Below are 23183 nucleotides of genomic sequence, written 5' to 3' on the forward strand. Positions count from 1 at the left end.
TGACTCGGTATAGAATTTAAAAAAATAAAGAAAACTTTTAAAATCTTACGACCTTAAACTTAATTATGTGTGTAATGTATCAAAATGTTTTTTTTGAATTTTATGACTTTGAACTAAAGATGTGTGTAATTTTCTTGGGCAGGATCCATTACTACCATCAAAAGTTTCACCAGTAAAAGATATAGAGAAAAAAAAACAGACTTTTATTTGTGATGATATAATTGATATAAATATATTGTTACTATTATATGGATAAAAAATAAAACTAACACCACTATCCATTAAGATCTAAAGAAAATTATGGTATATACTCCCTCCGTTCCTATTTACTTGTTAAATTTTTTCTAATTTGATTTTCTTTTTTATTTGTCAATTTTGACAAATCAACAAAGAAATTTTTTTTTTCCTATTATACTCTAAATTTATTAACATTGAGTTAATGTATTTGAAAAATGTAGTGAGTTAATATGTTTAAAACTCTATCAATTAATAAGAATAAAACGATAAACTCACTATATCAATCATTGTTTTCTTAATAGGCATGTCAAATCAAAATTTGACAAATAAAAAAAACGGAGGAGGTACTTATTAGTCTAGAAGTACTAGAATTTAAATTCTCATAGATAACACCAACATCCAGTCTATGACAAAGCCTATAAGAGAGGGGATTGGGTGGTCCGTTTCGGAGTCATAATCGAATATGACGCTTGCTTGATAAACTTATTTAAAAATAAAGTTGCACTTTTATTATCAACTGCAACTTTTGGTATGTTTGGGGGGGGGGGGGGGTTTCAGTTGTAAATTTTCGAATTCGTGTTTATATTGGGAGTATAGACCTCACGAAAGGCTAGAAAAAATGAGAAGAAAGGAATCACAAAATCGTAAATTTTCTCAAAAGAATTATTTTTTTTAGTGCAATCATATACAAGATCATTTTATTTTTATAAAATGACTTCTGTTGAGACTAATGGTAGAATTTACATGTCTTTTTCAGCAAAAAGGTGAAACTATGGTCTTTGTTTATTGAGAAAAAAAGAGAGAAGTTAATATCCCCGTTCTGTTACTGTACTGGTCTTTTTTTAATTGAAGTCTCTTTGAGTCATTTCATCAAACACCTTACACGCAAATCACGAGTTGAATATGCCTTTTTGATAGTGGATTTCTGGTAGTGAACTGATTCCCTGTAAAGGAAATTAAAAAGCGGACCCACTATTTAAACTCTATGAGGTCGTTTGATATGCAAGATAAGATGATATATCTCATGATTAAGTCTGAGATAAAGTTTATTTATACTGTGTTTGATTGACCGTATAAACTTATCTACCATCAACCAAACATACTATTTTATCCCATTTTTAATCCTGAAATAAATTAGTCCAAGTATTATATTCTCTCAATAATTTAGTTGGCGAACCGGCGGGACAACCCTTTAAGGAGTCGTTTCGTGCGAGGCATAATGTATAATAATCCCCGGATAAAATGTAGGATCATTTTATCTTGCATTTGATTGGAAGTATTAGCTAGTCCTTGAATTATTTGTCCCACCATTATTTTTACCATAGTGATAATGGGATAACTTATCTAGAGATAATTAATTTCGGGATAACTTGTTCTCATCCAAACGATCCCTAAGAGTTCAATCTCTAAGGATTCGTATTTTAGAAGTTATGGGTTCATAGACTTTTTTACATATAAATTTATGCTCTGTATCAAAAATATCGAGTTTGAATGAACCCGCTACTGTACAAGATAGAAATGTGTCAAGAACTCTTTTAGAGCATTATTGGAGGTTTATAAAGTAGAAATTTCAAGGAGGAAAGTGACAAGAATGTGGTGTGTCTTTACCTTTTTGGAAAAGATAATGCTGTAAGTGCCCTAAACAACATGAAAAAGTAAGTAAGGATTGTTCCTTTTTTTTAAACCCACAATATTGTTTGTGGGTTTACGTGAACCTACTAGTTTTTGTTTAGATATTATATACGTATTTGAGAAATTCATTAAATATCTATAAATATTTTGATTACGAATCAAGTTTGGATCTCTATTGCTTGGATTCTCAAAAAATGTTGTTGCACTTGTATTGGATTCTCAACAATGCACTGCTTTTGAAGGATCCGACACATATCCATCAATATTTTTGAAGAGTCTGGATAACATAGGTTAATGATCATTATATATTAATTTGAGTTTGTTATAGGAAATGTTTTTTCTTGAGCCGAGCGTGTAACGGAAATGACGTCTCTAACATTGTGGTTGGCATAAGATCTAGATATGCTCTATCTTGCCCGTACCCAACTTTGTGGGACTATACTAGTTATGCTATTATTATTGTATTATTGGGTATACTTGAAGAAAGAATGCTATTATAAAGGTATGGGCACATATTTGAGGAACTATCATTTCTTGTGAGCTAATATGGCAATGTTAACGTATGTTTACAGGATTTTCGTTTCTCTTTTGCTGCTTTTGGTCCATTGTGAGGTGACCGTGGAACAGGCTACTCACGGCCCTCTACGCAATATCTGTACAACAACTTGGTATAATCAAAGTATAACAAAAATAATACCTCCTCTTGCCAGAGAAGATGGTAAGATTGCGACTGTCTTAGTCTTTAAAGCTACTCTAGCCTTTTATGTCGTACTTCTAAGTTCATCATGTGTATCCAGTTGTGATTCGTGTTTAACCTTGGTTGATAATTCGATATTGGACTCGGTTATTTGTGAAAACATTTTTTCTGCTTGTTTTCTTTTACCAATAGAACAACATCCTGAAATCTCACAAATTCATTTTAATTTATTTTTTTCTGTGCTGATACAATTTTTCTGCATTTGGATGCCAGAGGATATCATCAATGAGCTGCTTGGGTGTTCTTGGGGAATATTACGCCTAAGTTGTAATATTGAAAGTTCAAATGCCGTTACTTGCGATTGTTATCCTGAGGAACATAAAAGATGTCGAGTGGTGCACATGTATCTCTTCTAATCCAACTTATTTACTATTATTGTCATTTATTTTTTTTGGGTATATTTCTCGACTGCTATTCTTGTTAATTGACTTGCTGAGTAATATGTTATTTCGAAATATTACAAGTCCTTTGATTGAATGAGCTGGAGACAGCGATTGGATTACATTCATCTATTTTTCTAATTATAATTTGCACTGATATAATTAGTGACCCATTTTTTGGGAGTTTAGGAGATTTGTTCATAGAGAGCAATATATACTCATGGTGCTTTTTTTTTTATAACCGTGGTGTTGGGCTAGTTTGCGTGCACCTCGAGTAATTCCACGTGATTTTTGTTATCTAATAGGTACCAGGTAACTCTGTCCAGCAAAATTAGGACAAATGAAAAGAAATCACCTTGCGTTTTTGTCTTTGCTAGATTTGAACCATTACTGCTACTTGAATTTTTCACAGTAGATTACATATATCGCAGAATTAGTATTATATATAAGGTCCACGTGATATCTGCCACCTCCCACCAACAAGTACCAGATAACTGTTGCTGAAGCTGAATATATAGAGAGTGATGAAATCACAACTGCTATATCTAAAGATAAATAATACATAGTAAATGAAACAATAATAAAAAAAACATCAGAAATTTACGAGGTTGCCAAAAGTTTATTTTCTTTTGTTTAATCTTCGGACACAACCAACCAATATTTATTTCACTCCAAAAGAATACAAGTGAAACACTACAAGAGAGAAAGAACATCAAATGTCTTAGAGGATGAGAAGGCAAAGTGAGAGGTGTCTTACAAATGAACCAAGAGCTACCTATTAATAGGAATGAAATCTTCCTCTTGATGTCACCCATGACATCACTATGGGTTAAAAATGTCAAGGTTTATTTTGTGAAACCATTTAATGGTTTACCAATATTTCAACTACAAATTTCCTAACTTGACTTTTTATACCAAAGAAGAATTATCTTCCTACCAAATATTCAAATTAATTCATCTAGAATCTTGCCAAATTCAACAGTAATTCCATCCACCAAGGCTAGCACAGATGAAAAGAAATCACCAAATGTTTTTTTGTCTCTGTTAGGATTTGAACCACTATTGCTACTTGAATTTTTCACAGGTGATTACATATATCTTGGAATTAGTATTCTAATGAAGGTTCTTATGCTAATAAAGCAAAAGTTTACTCATGTGAATGATTCATATTAATAGAAAGTTTGAATGGTACTCCAGATTCATGATGTTGAAGTATTAGAGGTTTGTTTTGAGTTTGTACCATTCATGCCAAATATGTGCAGGTTTTGTTTTGTGCTCATTATTATTTTTTGAAGTTGTGGTACCAAGGGAGTTAAAATTTGTCGCATTTGTTTTTAACTATGCAACATCGAGTTCTGATTGATGTTTTTGCAACATAATGAACTGCAGTGATTTCTCCAATAGACGATTAGAAGGTCGGATCCCTAAGAAGATTGGAGACCTCAAATATTTAAAAACCCTGTAAGAATACCTAAATTCTTATTTGTATTGTGCTTTTCGAAGGTGATCCTTGGAGTAAATTTGAAAGTTGCTGCCATGTACCAGAAGGTGACGGGTTCAAGTCGTGGAAACAGCCTCTTGCAGAAATGCAGGGAAAGGCTGCGTACAATATATCCTTGTGGTCTGCCCCTTCCCCGGGAGCTTTACTGAACTGGAATGCCCCTTTTTTAATACTATGACCGGTAGGCATTTATATTTCGAGGCAGGTGTGGAAAAAATGGAATGCATGCCCCAAAACATATGCATTAGTAGGAAAGCATTACAAAAATTAGTGCAATGTATATCCAAGATTCGATAATGTAATATCCTTTATGGATCTATCTACTTTGGTTGATCACAGTTATTTGAATGGAAACAAGTTCCGTGGATCAATTCCTGAATCATTTCAATATCTGAAGAGTTTATCAGACTTGTGAGTAGTTTCATAACTTCGGCTGCAAACTTTTTATTATATTCTCCATCCTTTACTGTGTCCATAAGAAACTTATTTATCTATTTTTCAAGTCTTTCATTACTATGCTTACAACGAAGCTAAGTAAGGAATTCTTTTTCTTGAATTACCTCTGATGCTTATGATGTTTTGTTTGACAGTTCTCTCTGTGATAACTCATTGAGCGGAAGTATTCCACCTTTCTTTGATCAGATGACATATTTAAGAAGCATGTAAGTCATTGACTTACCTAATTATGTCCTTATGTTGGTGTTTGTAAGATTTAAGAACGGTTAGATCATTGGCGTTCTAACAACGAAAATTGAGAGTGAAGAATATTTGATAATCTAATGGTGACAATTCTATTAGCTTAGATGAGGGATATTGTGAAAAATGAAGACCTAAGAACTATTTGGAATAGTAGTTTCACGTGTACTCTATGGATTAGTACTTAGGAGAGCTAACAGGGGCTTCAATCACGACAATGAGCTAGCACCTTTGATTCCTTTTAACTCTGCATGTTTACATGTCAACTAATTCAGAGTTAACATGGATCAAAATTCACTCAAACTTGTACTTTGGGATTGTATTTAATCATTAAAATCTAACTTTTGTTGCCACTACAGATATCTGTGCAAAAACTTCTTCAACGGAAAAATTCCTCCAGAATTGGGTTCTCTCCGACATTTGGAATATTTGTAAGTCTAAAGCTGCATCTTATATTGTCCTTTCTATTCCGAAATAAATTATTACTATCTAGTCGCCTTAGTTCATATTTTTTTTTCCTTCTTGTCCTTTCAGAGATTTGAGCTATAATTTCTTATCGGAGAAAATTCCATATGAGCTGGGAAATATTGGGAGTCTCATCGGATTGTAAAAGCCTTGATAATATCCTTATTGCTACTTTCAATTTGGTTTAGCGCAAACTTGAATCCCCATCTATTTGCCTTCTCAATTAGGTACCTGGCGGATAATCAACTCTCGGATAAACTCCCGCACCAGCTTGGAAATCTTGTGAATCTTGAGGAGTTGTAAGTATATTTTTGTTGGTTACTTTTGGGTGAATGTACTTAGCTACATACAATAGGATAAATATGTTTTCTTTCGGTCTATGCCCTGGTCCTGGTAAGAGGGCTTTCAACATTCCCAACCAACATTTGTCTGTCGAAGTAAAAATATATCCGAAACAAAACAATTCTACTCATTCCTTGTATGTTTTTAGAGCTGGCTGTAATTGTGGGAACGCAGAAGCTGCTAAATTTGAATCACATCTTACTGGATAGAGTTTCGTTCAAGGTTAACAAAGAATATATGGATACTTATTATTATGTAGTAAATGATTTCAGGCACTTACAGAACAATGAATTTATTGGTGCCTTGCCGCCGAGCTTCAAGAGTTTGAATAAAATGACATACTTGTAAGTATCTACTCTCAAACTTGGCCTTAGATGGCAAGTAAGGACTCCAACTTTGAGAGTGCACATTCTAGACACCTCAACTGGCAATTAAACACCCCAACTCATCCCAATGTGTCTCGTGGACACCCGACGCTGATGTGATACATAAATTTTGGAGATGTCTAGATGATCATTTTGTATGTTGGAGCGTTCAACTGCCATGGTGGAGATGAGTTGAGGTGTCTAGATGTTCATACTCAAAGTTGGAGTGTTTACTTGCTAGCTGAGGTCAAGAATATAGATCTTCAGATTAGAGGTTTAAATCACTTGGATTAATCTTCTTTCTCTATAGCAATGTGAGAGGGAACAACCTTAATGACACAATCCCGGATATTTTTTCAGAGTGGCAACATCTGCGTATCATGTAAAACTCACAAAGTAACTATACACTTTTATACCATCTATGCATGTTTTTAATCAAGACTATTGATTTTTTTTTCTGCACATTTTGAGAAGGAATCTGATGGGGAATAGTTTTTCTGGACCTTTCCATAGCCAGTTCTCAAAGCTGAAGAGTCTAACAACACTGTAAAATCCTGTAGCTTTTCCGATATACGAATCCTTGAAAGGAGTTCTCCCAAACTTTGAATTATTATGGATTATATCATTACTACTTTCAGGTATATCAGTGACTCAGTTGGAGGTAACTCCTCATTTCCAGATTTATCCGGAATGGGATCTTTGAGAGCTTTGTGAGTCCCGTGGCATCCAAAACTTTCATGTTTATTGGAGTAATAGTTTTTCTTTTGCTCTTATCCTAAAATACGATTCTATTTTCCGTTTATCTAGGACATTGAGGAATTGCTTAATAAATACCAGCATCCCTGATTGGATATGGAATATTTCTGGCCTACAATATCTGTAAGACAGCTTTCTGCAGTAAATATCTCCATATTCATTTACTTTACAAAGAAAAAGGCGTGTGGGAAAGTCGATGCGTCAAATGTTCTCTCTGACTCTACTTTTTTCATATGAAACTCTTTGGGGTCGTTTGTAGAATGTATTAGAAAATCTAATACATGTGTTAGTCATGGTATTAGTAATACAAGGGCTATTAATACATGGATAAGCATGGTTAAAGACAAAGCTGCCCTTAATACACCAAACCAAATAGTGGATAAGAAATAATCTCAGTATTACTAATATACCATATTCAGTATTATACTCATACGCTCTACCAAACGACCCTTCATGATCAAACCCTTCTTATTAAAGTCTCCGCAATCCCGTGTTTCAACATCTAATATTATGAGCGGAATCTTAGTAGCTCAGTTGGTTGACTACTTGAATTTTCACCCTGTTGGTAAGGTTTCGATTCTCCACATTATGATTCCCTCCCCCATTTCCCCTTCCCCTACCCCCAATTTGAAGGGAAAAAAAGTATCTAATATTATGAGGTTTATGAGAAAGTAAGTCGTTTATGGATAGAAGAGGTCCGTCAGGCTAAACTCTTGAAGTGTGGTATCTTTGTATTGCTCCGTTCTGTTTGACGTTATACAGTATATTTTTTTAAAAAATAGTTGAAGTGCATGGAACAAAGTGGAAAAACAACTTGATTGAGTGTGCTGAACAAATGTATAATAAAGTAATACTACTTTCTTTTTCCCTGATGCAGGGACTTGAGTTTCAATCATTTGTATGGTGCAATTCCAGAAGCTGTTAACAACTCGCTGGAATTTATGTAAGCGATCTTGCTTCTCTAACTAATCAATAAATATAAAGGGTGATCTTACTTTTGTAATGAAATGTGAATATAAAATTCATCACTGCAAGAAAAGCTTCAATACCTATTTCCATTTGGCTATATCTTTCTTCTTGAAGCCACTAATAGTTTATACATCTCAAGACTCAAAACATCTCAAAACTCAAGTTTTGTTTTTCCATAACAGCTGATACTAATTTCTGTTACTATCTATTGTATATTGTACATCGATATTGTTTTGTTGTAGTTTCCATTCTGTTACTATTTGCTTGTTTTGTTATTATCTGTTGTTTCTTGTACTTCTTCCCTTACTTCTTTTTCGGGACTGCTTTGGACTTAGTTTTCTTGAGCCCAGAGTCTATGGGAAACAACCTCTCTATCTGAGGTAGAGAGGTAAAGTCTGTGTATGCTCATACCTTCCTTAGACCTCACTTTGTGGGACTACAATAGGCATGTTGTTGTTGTATCACAGCTTAGACGGATCTATTGATGGAAAACTTTTGAAGTGAACATTGGTTTTCATACTAATTGCACCTTACGATATTTATGTATTATTATAGTGTGATTCTGATATTGTTTGAATTCAGAAATTGTGTGATAGTTCACTTTTGATGAATACTTGTGCACTGTGATGTCGAAACCTTGATCTTTATCACATTTTTTTCTTTTTTCTGTCTTGGTTTAAGTTTCATGATCCGATCCATTGTTTCCAGATTTCTAAGAAAAAATAAGCTCAATGAGACAATTCCAGCTTGGATGAATGCTTCTAAATACGTGTAAGTACATTTCTTTTTCTGTGTTCTTGTTTTTTACTCTTCTATCGATTACTTGGATATAATTTTTGTTCAGAAATTGTATTATAATTCGATTGTTGTTAACATCATGGCATTTATTTCTTCCAATTGATGTTTGATTTAACATGATTTTCTGTGCCTGCTTTCTCTTTTCATTAATATCTACAACGTATTTTTCCACTCACTCGTCCAAGTTAAAGTGCAGGGATCTTTCTGAAAACCATTTCAAAAATGTGAACATAAGCCCCGGAAAGAAGATAAATCCTAACTTGTAAGGGTGATTTTCACATATCGAGAAAAATCTTATTTATGTTCTTCTTAGTAGCTTTTCTATTTCCAAATCCAATTATATTGCCTTTACAGGAATCTGTTCAAGTGCTGCTCCAATGAAATGGAAGAGTAAGCTTTTCCACTTCTATCTCTGCAAAGAGGAAAAAAAAAAGAAATAATTTAGTCTCGGAAGAAAATTGGTCCGAGTTCTATACTTAACTTTGTGCATAAATTTGAATATAGGGCTGCAAAGCAGGACCAAGTTGATTTCCATTGTAAGAATGGAACTCAGTTATGTAAGTGATTTTAGTATACGTCTTATGTTGTGACGTTCCTTATGACTAACTTCGTAGATACATCTTTCGTGATTGAATGTGACGGACTTATTATTTCAATAGTTAAACGTGTTTGTGTCATGACTCATGATAAGATTGCTATTTGCTAGTTTGTCGTTTCCACATCAAAGTTACTCATATTTTAAGATCTTATATGTACCATGTACTAAAATTTGTGTATCCATTTGTAGATGATCATTTGTACATAAACTGTGGCGGTGAGTCTCAATCAGTTAACGGAAGTGACTATGAAGCTGATATACATCCACGTGGTGAATCAACTTTCTTCAAGAGTAATAGTTCAAAATGGGGCTATAGTAGTATGGGAAGCTTCTTATGGACAAATCGTGATAAGTACATGCTAAATGATACCTGCGAAATTCGTGCTGGTGATGCCCAATTGTATCGAACAGCACGTTTATCCTCAATCTCTTTGAAATATTATGGATTTTGTTTGAAAACCGGTACGTACAAAGTGAATCTTCACTTTGCTGAAATATCTAACAGCAATAATAAAGTTTCGCATAGCAAAGCAGGGCGACTCTTTGACATAGATATCCAGGTAAGGTACCAAAACCATCTTGTCGATCCATAAGCAAACATATAGAAGATTTTTAGATAGTATTTATGCAGGGAGAAAATGTGCAGAGGAACTTCAGCATCGAAACAGAAGCAAAAGGTGTGAGTATCGGTATAACAAAGGAATATACTGCTTATGTGCATAACAATCAACTCGAGATTCACTTATACTGGTCTGGAAAAGGGTCAAGGTTGTACCCATCAGTGTACTATGGGCCCCTTATATCTGCGATTACAGTAACTCCAGGTATTCATTTTATGTCCAACTGTTAACACCTTTTTTACAAAGGGGAGCCTTGGAGCAACGGTAAAGATGTCTCCGTGTGACCTATTGGTCACGGGTCCAGCCATGGAAGCAGAGCCCTTCTCGGGACCCTATGTGGACGCGGGATGCTTTGTGCACCAGGCTACCATCGCCTGTTTACTGTTTTACATGGTTTTGGTCCCTATTTTGTGACTGATATTTCATGGTAACAATTTATGAACCAGCTGAATCACAACTGTCCATTGGAGTGCTTGCTGGAATTTCAGGATTTGCATTACTTTTTCTAATATTGTTCATTGGTTTTTCTTGGAGATACCAAGACAAATTACGCCGGGAAGGTAACACTACTTTTATCATGGAAGGGTGATATGTTGTCCCACATTGGTTGTTATAGTTACGCCCAAGATACATTTCTATATAGTTATCGGTTTTAATTACCTTCATGTGAATCATAAGTCTCTTTATTTGTAGTAAGCTTCTTTACCTTCTCTGTTTCCACTCCGCTGATGTTTATTTACTAATGTGTCGATATAGAGGAAGAAAAAGTTGAATTGTACCCTGGAGGGCTTTACAACTATCGGAAAATTAAAGCCGCCACAAATAATTTTGATAATGCGAAACGGCTTGGTGAGGGAGGTTTTGGAACCATCTATACGGTGAGCTAATCTGAACTCATTATAGGTTATGATTTTTTTGTGTTCTTTGTGATGTCTTTTACAGTTTTTCTTAGTTAAATTAAACTTGTTCATCACTTGAGGGGGCATATTTACCGCCTTTGTATTCTTCATTTTCTTTCCGAAATGATATTCTCTCATGACAAAAGTTGCAGTACAAATATTGTGTTTTCGCGATGCCCCTCACATCTTCAGTTAGAGCCTGTAGCTGCACTGTGCACAACCTTTTTCCGTTTGCTAGTTGGATGACCTTCAACGTCTAGATATGTACTCTCTCCGTTTCAATTTGTTTAGCTTATTTTTACTTGGCACGGAGTTTTAGTTTAAGAAAGTAAAGAAGACATTTGAATTTTGTGGTCTTAAGCTAAGAAAATGTCCTTCAATCTTATGGTCTTAAACATGCCAAGTGAAAAGTTAGAATTAAAGAGTTACTCAAAAAGGAAAGACCATTCTTTTTGAAACAGACTAAAACAGGAAGCAAGACAAACAAATTGAAACGGAGTGAGTAATTATTTTGTTTCTCTGATTCACAATTTACCAACATCCAGGGCAAGCTTTCGAATGGGACTCCCATTGCAGTTAAAAAGCTTTCGGCAACAAAAGGAGGAATGTGCGAGTTTGTGGAAAAGAGTCGTACAATTATTGGCATCAAACATCCAAATCTTGTAACACTAATGGGATGCTGTGCAGGAAAGAACCAGCTTCTTCTTATCTATGAGTGCATTGGAACTCTCTCTCTTGAAGAAGCATTATTTGGTAACGTCTTGTGTTTATAAAAATATTTCTTCGTTGAGCCTCCGTTGTTGTAGTAAATAAGCCGATTTTGATTTAGCTGTACAGATTGAAAGTTGAGCTTTGGTTACTTACAGGTTCAGAAAAACATAGAGCAAAACTAGATTGGCGAACGAGATTAAGAATTTGTCTTGGTCTAGCAAAAGGTTTATCTTTTCTTCACGAGAAGTCCGTTATACACGGGAATATTAAACCAGCGTACATTCTTCTTGATGATGATCTAAATCCAAAGATATGCGATTTTGGATTTGCAAAGCTTTATGACAAGCAAAAGCCAAAAGAAACAATGTAAGGGAACACTTTTAGAAAGTGTGTTATTAGTCAAAAACACACCAAAAATATTCCGTTTTTTTTGAGTTTTATATCTGAACTATCACCAATTATTCATCAAAACACACGGCAACTATCAACTGTTCCATTTTCCTATTAGGTAGGAAAAGGGAACAACTCATGATAGTTGAGGTGTGTTTTGATAAATAATATTTTGATAGTTCAGATAGGAAACTAGCACGTCTGATAGTTCAGTTTTGAAACTCGGAAAAACGGGATACTTTATGTGTGTTTTGATCCTTCACTCTCTTTCAAAAACAAATTAGTAATAGCCTTCGACAGCTTTTGTTTTCAAATTGGTTAAAACTTTGTAGACACTGGCTATTGCAATTACACTTGTCACTAATTGAAGCCTTTTGCAGCTCATACACAGCGCCTGAAGTTAAAGGTCGTCCCTTAGAAGCTAACGCGGATGTGTATAGCTTTGGAGTTGTCATGCTTATACTTGTCAGCGGAAAGCCAAGCATTACCCGGAGGGCAGGTGGTGAAACAGAATACCTCGTGGATGAGGTAAGTGAAACTAGACAAACTCAACTAACTGCAATAGTTATGTACATTAATTTAGGAAACCAGACAAAGTTACTGGCTTGTTTTGACTACTATAGGCACAAATAGCTCATCGAATGAAAAATCTAATGAAACTAGTCGATAAAAGCCTGAATTACAACTCGGAAGCAGAAGAGACTCTAGAATTAGCAATTCAATGCATAGATTCAGAGCCGTTCAGACCGACCATGTCTAAAATCGTGGAGATTTTAGATAAACTCTATCGAGACCATTCTGATCAAGCAAAAGAATCTCGGTGAAGAAGGTTACAAAATCTTGTCTTGGTTGATTGTTCTGCTGATAAAATACCACTCAGATAGAGAAGTATCATACTTTCTTTAACAATGTGCTTGAGTCCAGGGGCGGAGCTACAAGGCAAGTACTTACGGGTTTGGCTGAATCAAATAGTACGTCTCTCCTAAATCTTGTATTTGTGTCCAGATTAGCACTGAAGTCATTATTGTATAAGATTCAAATGCTACTAAGGGTGCTAATGTTAATATCAGTGTTTAATATTTTGTTGGGCAAATAGCTATTTTATTCCTTGAGTTAATGTGTAATTGTAGTTTTGATCCCTTTATTATTTCACTCGACATTTTAAACCTTCAATTAATTTAAACATGTGATTCTGACCCTTGAGATTAATAGATGTTAAAATTCTAACAGAATTCATATTTATGTATATATAAGATAACAAGTAACAGGCAGGGATCAAAAGTAACCCAAGGACTAAAATCACTATTTGTTAGTTAGGAAGTAATCAGATTCTTTAATTTCTTTAAAATGACAAATAATGAATAAAAGAAAATAGTGAAGATTTTAAAAATCAATAATTGAACTACAATTTTATATAACATTTCATGCAATTACGATTTTCAAAATGGAATTATCTTTTGTTCAAAAAAATGTCATAATAAAAACTTTCCCTAAATTCTTTATGTAAATAAAAATAGGTAAAATATACTCTCTCGGTTAAGTTTTACTTGTCACGGTTGACTTGACACATCTATTAAGAAATTATTGACATAGATACTTTACCATATTATCCCTATTAATTGATGTTTAGTAGTAGATTTTGAAAAATAATTTGAAGAATAGTATTTAATGTTAAGGGTAAAACATGAAAAAAGATTATTTTTTTCTGAATATGTCAAAAGTAAAAAATAAAAATTTGTTTTAGAAATAAGTGCCGAGTAAAAGTGAACAAAGAGAGTATTTGTTAAATTCCTAACATAAATAAAAGAGGAAACTACATTTCAAGAAATTTTCTTTAGATTTTGTCTTAAAATATTTAATATTATCCTTTCCATATAATTAGCTCCAAATCTCATCAAAATCTTTCCTTGCGTATTTTGATCATTCTCTGTTTAAGTCATTCACTTTCTATAAAACTCTCTTACCCTTATATTTAGGATTTCCATATCTTTTGAAAGTCCAACTAATTACAAAAAAAAAAGATTTAATTAAAATTAGAGTTATATCTAAAATTTAAGGGTAAAAAATAATAATATTGATAAGAATTTTTTTCTATCATTAGCTCAATTTTATGTGTTATAATAATAATTAATCTGTCATATTTTTAAGATTACAAACTTCCTATTTTAAGGAGATTTACATAGATACTTTTTAAATGACATGAGAAATATAAAACTATTTATACCAGTAGGTGTATATAACTAAAACTTTTTTAAAATAACTTTTGCATAGAAGTTGAAAGAGTTATCCATTTGGACTTCCCAAAAAAAAAAAACTTTTTGTCTTCTTCATCACCAAATCTATTTAGATTGGCTTGATGCCAAAAAAAAAAAAACTAATTAAGCTTCAATGGAAGTCACAATTCCAAAATGTAACACTTTCACGTGTGATATTTGTGTTGATGAGAAATCTGCTACTAATGATATATTCAAAATATTAGGCTGCAATCATTCTTATTGCAAAAATTGCATTGCTAAGTACATATCCTCAAAGCTTCAAGAGAACATCTCTAGAATTCCGTGCCGGGCAATTGGAACCGCATAATTGCGGTTCCATTTTGCCTAACGATGTGTTTGTTAGGTGGGGAGACTTGTTGTGTGAGTCGATGATTTTGAGGTACGAGAAATTTTATTGTCCATTTAAGGATTGTTCCGCGCTTTTTATTAATGAATGCGCGGGTGTAGAAAATATGATTGTTGTTATTACTCAATCGGAATGCCTGGAATGTAGGAGGTTGTTTTGTGCAAAGTGTAATGTTCCATGGCATTCAGGATTTATGTGTAAAGATTTTGAGAAGTTGAATAAAGATGAAAGGGAAGTAGAAGGAATACAACTTATGCAACTTGTTAAGAGTCAAGAATGGCAAAGATGTCCAAGTTGTAGGATGTATGTTGAGAGATCAGAAGGTTGTGCACAAATGAGATGCTGGTTAGTTTTTAGTCCATATGATCTTTATGTTTTTTTCTTTTATTGTTTTCCAATAGTCGTCGGAGACCGTCTCAATGGTAGTAGCAACAATGTATACACACCAAACCCTCCTCAGACCCCACTTGTGATATTGCATTGATAATGTTATTATTCTTGTTATTTTCCAATAGTCTCAACGTCCTCATTCATGAGAGTCGTATCTAGTAATCCCTCCACGAGTAGTCTAAATATAGTCATTGTACGAGACGTCTAGGTCTAGTAGTCCCTAAATTTTATCTCTGAGTCATAAGTTCCCAACCCGTTCCCAATAGTTGCCTCCCTCTCAAATTGGTTTATCTACTTGACTAATTAATATTTGGCCTCGTATAATGGTTGTATATATGGACTAGCCCATTGTGCAACCAGCTATGATGTTGGCTTTTCTCTACTTGATTAAGTAGTACTCCACTCGTGCAATAGTTGTATGGACTAGCTAGCCCATGGTGCAGTCAGTTATGATATGTTGTACTCAACTTCTTTTTTAATAGGTTTATATGCAACACTCTTAGTTCTAAATAGATAATGTTATGTTATTCCAGTGTTGATCCTTATGTTATCTAACTTCACACATTTGCTTTTCGGTTAAATCAAATGTGTAAAATTAGTCCTTCAAATTGGTTAGTATTGACTTTCCCATCGGATGCTTATTGCATCTTCCAAACGTTAGTGACGTATGTAGAATTTTGTGCAAGGCATTGCTTTTAAAATTAAAATTTCAATTAAATTTTACGTCATGTACATAAAAAATAATTTGAATTTTTAAAAAGTAAGAGCAACATAGATCATTGTGTACTGGAATCTAAATGCATCATTGATGTCTTTTCACAATTGCAGGTGTGGATGTGACTTTTGTTACAAATGTGGAGCTCACACAAGTGATCACTACTGCAATAGTTGTGGTACTTAGAAGACATTTACTATACTTCTAAGTTTTTAAATTTTTTCTGTTTTTTTTTTTTTTTTTTTTACTTTTGTTTCAACTTTCAAGTGCTTTTTGGAACATAGGGGTGAGTTGTACTAATTACTAAAGGGCTAGCTACTTATCATAATTATTTAAAGTAATTTGTAATCTGCACTCCTAACGTAATGTATGATGATCACTATTCTATTTATTTTGTTGATGATTTTACCCTGATCTCCTTAGTTAACTTGCAATTTCATAAGAAATCCCTTTTCACAAATATTTATGAGGCGCAAATTAGTTACAATTGCTTTATCAATATAAAAGTCTTTGTCATGTAGTTTCAAATTTGAAATTGAAAATTTTGTTATATTCTAATGTTTTACTAGTGTAATTTGAAACTCCATGACAATAATTATTTTTTAATTACATGGACATAAAAGTGGTTATCGTGAATTTTTTATCCAAAATTTCACTAGTTAACCAAATAGGTAAGGACCATGTTAATGAAGTTGATCGAAACACAATAAACGAAATATAATGTGAGGTAATGCCATCGATGTAGCTGCCTTTGTTAAAAGGGGTATAACTTGATTTCATTCGCCGAAAAATTGCATTACATTATGGAGATAAATATATTTTATTTACATAAACTTATATTGAATATTCTTGACACATAAATTTCTATATTAGACGTGATATTTTTTATTTATTTATATTTGAATCCATTTGCTTAAATTTATGGCTTGGCGACGCATTGTTGCATGTTAGGCACTCCCTTATTCGAGTGTTTTCAACCAATTCCAACAACACCCAATCACAGAGAGAGGAGGAGGAGGAGGAGGAGGAGTCGTCTTAGAAGAAGAAGGGGGACAAAGAAGAGGAGTAGTAATAGTGGAAGAACGGGGACGAAGAGGAGGAGGAGTTGAAGTAGTAGTACGAAGAGGAGGAGTTGGAAGTTGAAGAAGAAGATGAGGAGGAAATAGAAGAGGAAGAGGAAGACGAGGAGGTGGAACTGGAAGTGGAAGAAGAACAAGAAGGAGAGGAAGAGGAAGACGAGGAAGAATAAAATAGAAGAGGAAGAAGACGAGGAGGTGGAATTGGAAGTGGAAGAAGAACAAGGAGAAGACGAGGAGTAAGAAGAGAAAGACAGAAGAAAAAGAGGAAGATGAGGAGGAGGAAGACGAAAATTCAAGTACACTTGACCAATTATATATGGTGCAAACCGAAAATGCCTCAAGTTTCTTTTGTGTAATAAATTAGAAATTAATGTGAGAATATACTTCACTTAATATAGTTAAGTGATAAATGATTGTCTGAGAGACATGTTTTGCATTCATTAGTTTGGTGAACTTCATCTTTATAAGTAAGAAGTGAAAGAACTTGCATTACTTCATTTTTATATTTTAGCCCTAGGCGAATTTAAAAGTTACATGATCAATGAGAATTCATATAATCGATCCCAACTTGTTTATGACTGAAACATAGTTGTTATATATTTAGGTAAGAAGTTACCAAATCAGTAATCAACAACATTCACACAAATAATTAGAAGAAAGTCATTTTAGCTATATCTTTAGTCATCTCTCCTGAGCCACAAATCTGAAACTCTATATCCACAATTCAAGCAAAATAAGAACCTATCACTAAAATACCACTAGAACGAGGATAAAACTAGAAATCGCGCATTTGCAGTTTTTATATTCCTGGAGATACCTACAATCTGTTCAATGTACCTGAAAATACGAAAGAGCATCTCAATATTAGTGCTGTTAGTTTCCGTTTGCCCGGATGACAGTAGATATGTTGAAGAGAATTAATCTAAATAGTCATTCACCCAACCGCAGTAAACAGTGTTTCCGGATGGCTATTTGTGTAAAGATCGTAAGATAAGTTTACAGATAAATGTCACTCGAACAATCAATAATATGTTCTTCTTTTGGCCGGACACAGAGCGAATGATCTTATGATATGAGCTTTAACTCAAGAAGTGGGGATTCATATAACCTATCTTAACTTGTTTGGGACTGGGGTATGGTTGATGATATTATACAACACGGCGGATCTTCTAAGAATGGCGAAATATATGCATACATATTTATGGACTATGTTCCTCAAACTCTTCAAAAGTGTTGACACGTGAGTGTCGGATACTCCAAAAACAGTGCATTTGGAGAATCTGACATGGGTGCATCAACAATTTTGGAGTATTCGAGAAAAGAGGCCACTAAGTATAACTCACAATTATATTCTAAACAGCGTGCTACATCTGCAGCAGACTCATATTTTTGGGAACAAAAAGAAGAAAGAACAGTATTAAAAAGTTCAAACGAAATATGTCTTCAAGTACCACAGCGTTTGCAGTGGTGATTAGCTGACTCAGCTCCACATTTGTAACAAAAGCCACATCCGCACCTGCAAATGTTAAAACAATGATGTATCAGAATTTGGCTACATAGAGATAAAGTCAGCATTCAACCATATTGCCCACAAGTGGAATTAAAGCATCCAAGTTATCGGCCTTATTGTTGGTTGGTGTGACAAAGAACATTAGCAATGAAGCTATTGAAAACAAAAGAGAAGGCGACGCATTTTTGCTTAGCTAGATTTATCATAGCTTTAAAGAAACTATGTAATCACAAGCACACAAGATTCCATTGCAGCCAGCAGCAGAACACGTCTAAAAATACGCATACACATACATAGCTTCCTTTGCTTCGGTCAGCTCTCTTCCCTCAGCCTTCTTCATCAGCCATGGCAAATCAAATATGTATGTACGCTAACAAGCAATCAAATTCTTAGAAACTAGTAATTTATAAGCAAGTAGACAATTCTTTCAGCATACAATAAAGCTATTTGTCAAGAGTGTTCTATATACTGGCATTTGAGCTTAAAAAAGTAGTGATATTTTGACGTGTTGCTATATATTTGGCATTTGAGATAATTGTCTGTCATTTGAGGTCAGAACCTGCGTTCTAGATTCGATCTTCCCTTTCCAATTATGACGTACTCAGAAATTGGCAACATTGAAAGACAAGGCAAGGGGTAAGGCATAAATCCTTTTAGGTGTTGCTCTACTAAATTAGTCAGCCTAACCTTCGGTTCCCCTAACCAAGTTTTTCTTTATCACTCCTTACGTAATCTTTTACTTTTACTACTTCTAACTATAGGCAAACAACAGAATTTGAGCAAATAGACTAAAACATCTAAAAGACAAGTATAATGAAGTCACAGGGCTCAATGCAGGCTCTGGACACTGGGTGAAACCAAAAAGTTAAAAATAATGAAATCTCAAGTTCAAATTCCAATAAAGACATGACGATTTCTTCTCATGCGTCCAAGGTTTGCCATTTGGACATAGTTAAATCGATAGTTATGTTGGTGGAAGGTAGCAGGTATCACGTGATATTAATTGAAGCACGTACAAGTTAATCCGAACACTATGATTAAATAAAAATTGGAATTGGTGGCTCGCAAATAGCCTTCATCCACCTATTGATCACAAAAATTTTCCAGGACACATAGAAAACACGAAAATCATGTAACAAACTAACCTGCAAACCATTTGGGCACAACCATCAGACCTCGCGACATACATCCTACACTGCGGACATCTCTGCCATGCTTGACCCTTAGCAAGTTGCATAAGCTGCAAATCCTCTTTTTCCCTCTCGTCCTTGTTCAACTTTTGAAATTCTTCACACACAAGCCCTGAATGCCAACCAACTTTACACTTTGCACAGAACAACCTCCTACATTCTGGACATTCCGACTGAATCACAACACAATCACTGCTATTTTCATCAATCAAAAGCGCTGAACAATCCTTAAACGGACAATAAAATCTCTCCAAACCCATAATCATTGCCTCACACAACACATCTCCCCATCTATCAAAAACTTCTTTAGGCAAAATCGAACGGCAATTATACGGCTCTAATTTCCCATTACAACCAGAAACAGGACACGAAATTCGACAAACATTTTCTTGAAGCTTCACTCCAACATACTTAGCCATACATTCTTTGCAATAAGAATGACTACAACCCATTATCTTAAAATTTTCATTAATAGGCTTTTCATCAACACAAATATCACAAGTGAACAAGTTATCAACCTCTTCATTGTCATTGGATTTTTGTACAAATTTGGTACCCAAAAACTCGATTTCATTCGAAATTCCTTTTGATTTTCGATCAAATTGGGTACCTAAAAACTCAATTTCATCATCTGGGTATTCATCAGAAAGATCAATCATCACTTTTTTTGTACCACTGCAGCTGGGTTTTGAACAAATGTAATTTTCTACTGAAATTGTTTCAATAAACTTTTTCCTTTTACCTTCTGAAGCTTTTGGGGTTTCATATATGACTGAAACATCATCGTTATCGTCGTCTGCAATATCAATTATCTTCATAGCCAAAGAAGAAGAACTTGCCACTTCCATTTTTGTAGTTTTTTTTACATTAAACAATGCAAGAACATATATTTATAGAGTGAAAAATTGTTGGAATATAAAAAGGGTTATTAACCCTTACGACTCTGAGGAAAATAAAGGTTTTTTTTTTTTAATTTGGTGAAGAAGAAGAAGAAGAGAATGAGTTTTTTTCTTTTACGAATTCGAGAAAATTTGAACGTTGCTAAAAGAGCATATATTTATTTTTTTTGGGAATCTTTTGTGATACTGATTGGAGTGGGTTTTTTTCCCTCTGACTAATTTTGAGATTTTAGATAAAAAGAAAAGTTGAGATTTATATAGATAAATTTAAAATTTGAAAAATAAAATTTATTTATCAAAAAGTAATTTTATTCTCGGAATTTGAGTATTGTGATATTAATAAATTTTAAAATAAAATTCCTTGTTTAAAAAGTAATTTATTCTCAAAACTTTGAGTATTGTGGTCGGCTACTAATTGAAATTCATTTCATCAAGAAGAGAAGTTGAGATTCATATTGACAAGACTAAATTTGAAAATAAAATTCATTTTTCAAAAAGTAATTTTATTCTCAAAACTTAAATATTGTGATATAAAAGGAGTTTCTTGTTTTTATTAAGATCAGATATTCGCTTTATGTTCTAACTAATTAAGATTTATGTTAATGAGAAGAGAAGTGGAGATATACATTGACAAGTCTCAATTTGTAAACAAAATCCATTCTCCAAAAATTAAAAACATGAATTGTAATTAACAATGAATGAATATTTATTAAATTATCATAACTTTGAAATAAGTATTTAGTTTTTCTTTTAATTTATTTTTCATCTATTTTTCACTACTTGTATTGGAGTTCGACTAATCTTGATTCGAGTCGCATGGGGTCCTATTTAGGGAAAACACTCTCTATCATGAATTTTTTCATAATCAGGGCTCGAACCAGAAATATCTGATTAAGGCTCCATTCTTTAGGTGCAAAGTAAAATTTAAATATTAATTTTGATTTATATTGATTTAGTTTATTATATGTATATGTATTTGGCACTTGTAATATTAGTTAGATTATAATATGCATAGAAAATTAAATACTACTCTTTGTACTTTGATTACTCTATTTTATTTGTATTGTTTTCGTTATTTACTTTCACATAACGCTTTGTACAACTTGTACTTCTTAGCAGTATCTAACCTCTTTTTATGCTTCTATTGAGCCGAAGGTTTCTCGAAAACAGTTGTCCTACATTGATAGGAGTAAGGTTTGTGTACACTTTACCCTCCTCAGACCCCACGTTGTGGAATTTCACTGGATTGTTGTTGGTCTAATAATAATTAAAAATTTTGATTAGTTGATAAAATTAGTATTGATTGAAACATTGTGAAATGCTTCATTAATGAGGAAATTGTGTAGACTAGACCTTGTTGTGAGAATTTTTTAATTCATGAGTTATAGGGAGATTTATTTCAACATAAACATAGACAAACAAGACTATAGATATCAAAGCAATTTTTCATATTCTTCTTCTAATTTAGTAAGGGGTTCAAAATCTAAAAAAGTAGATTAATAAATTAGTCGAAGGGGATTTGTCATCTACTATATATACATAAAAAAATTACTTTAACCTTATATAAATAGTATCATTTTTCGCCGAAAAAGGTTCGAATGAACCTCTAAATGTAAGGTGACTCCGCCCTTGATCTGAGGAGTCAAAGAGGTTCTTCTAATAGTTTCGAGATTGTCATTCCACATAAAAAATTGCATCAGAATAATACTACGAGTATAATATAAATAATCCTAAAATTTCTTATGCCAAAGTCAAAGATAAAACAATTAACCGTGCAATAAAATAATGTCACATTTTAGTCCGATACAATTACGTAACAAATTTACTGTGCTATAAATCTATAATGTCCATATAGAAAAAAGGCACTATAATTATCTGCTTTATAACTTAAGAATCAGAAAAAGTTGTCTCACTGTAGGCATCTATCGTGGATCCACTTTACCTGAAAATTACAAAGAGCGTCTCAAAAAAATTAGTTTTGTTAATTTTCACGTATGTATGTTAAAAGTATATCAACTTGTATAATGGCACAAAGACTCAATGGATATACAACATATAACAATACAAAACTTAAAAGAAGATAGGTAAATCGATCACGATACACTCAAGGGTATAGTTTAGTGAACGATAAAAGTAGTTAGTGTGAAAAACTGAAAATCATAGAAGTAGAGTGTTCAATTCTAAACAAAGACAAAAATCATATAAGTAATTTCTTCCTGTATAGCATAATTCTTGATAAAATTTTTTTATCCAATACATGTATTTTGTTTAGTGAAGGATAAAAGTAGCTAGGGTGAAAAATTGAAAAATCATAAAAGTCGAGTGTTCCATTCTAAAGGAAAAAAAGAAGAATCGTTTTTAAGTAAGTTCTTCCTATGTGGCACTAAATCTTGATAAGCAAAGTTATTCAATATATGTACTGACGGATAGGAACGAATTTAGGCTGCTAGATTTGGATTCGATAGAATCCAACAACTTTAGCCCAAAGAATTATATGTGTATCATTATAGAAAAATAGAAATTAGCGATGGACAACCTCTATGACTAAACAACAAAAAAACCATTGTTTTAGCGATTGATTAGCAAATCAAATTGTTATTCTAATATCAAATACTGAATCCGTCTCTACGAAGGGTACCAAGTGAACTAATTTAGGTGCATG

The 23183-nt window shown here is 33.4% G+C and overlaps 1 protein-coding gene and 2 pseudogenes across 1 annotated transcript; 2 read left to right on the forward strand and 1 right to left on the reverse strand.

Moving 5' to 3' along the window:
• Positions 1-2363: 2363 nt before the first annotated feature.
• On the forward strand, positions 2364-13228 carry LOC129893872 (probable LRR receptor-like serine/threonine-protein kinase At1g53420; annotated as a pseudogene).
• Positions 13229-14486: 1258 nt separating this feature from the next.
• On the forward strand, positions 14487-16986 carry LOC129894920 (E3 ubiquitin-protein ligase RSL1-like; annotated as a pseudogene).
• Positions 16987-17499: 513 nt separating this feature from the next.
• LOC129895417 (E3 ubiquitin-protein ligase RSL1-like) lies at positions 17500-20619 on the reverse strand. The gene is made up of 3 exons (XM_055971134.1): positions 19578-20619; positions 18374-18438; positions 17500-17759 (listed from the first exon to the last, which is right to left on the reverse strand). The coding sequence occupies exons 1-3, from the start codon at positions 20468-20470 to the stop codon at positions 17740-17742; spliced, it is 978 nt and encodes a 325-aa protein (XP_055827109.1). The 5' UTR covers positions 20471-20619; the 3' UTR covers positions 17500-17739.
• Between the last annotated feature and the right edge of the window lie 2564 nt (positions 20620-23183).

Source organism: Solanum dulcamara, chromosome 7 (assembly GCF_947179165.1).
Source record: "Solanum dulcamara chromosome 7, daSolDulc1.2, whole genome shotgun sequence".
Lineage (NCBI taxonomy): Eukaryota > Viridiplantae > Streptophyta > Magnoliopsida > Solanales > Solanaceae > Solanum > Solanum dulcamara.

Excerpts from the sequence above, each read along its gene's own strand:
- LOC129895417 (XM_055971134.1), bottom strand. The coding sequence starts at position 20,470 with ATGGAAGTGGCAAGTTCTTCTTCTTTGGCTATGAAGATAATTGATATT. Across the intron at positions 18,439-19,577 it reads TGTGCCCAAATGGTTTGCAG|GTGCGGATGTGGCTTTTGTT; the intron begins GTTAGTTTGTTA and ends TAACATTTGCAG. Across the intron at positions 17,760-18,373 it reads TCACCACTGCAAACGCTGTG|GTACATTGAACAGATTGTAG; the intron begins GTACTTGAAGAC and ends TCGTATTTTCAG.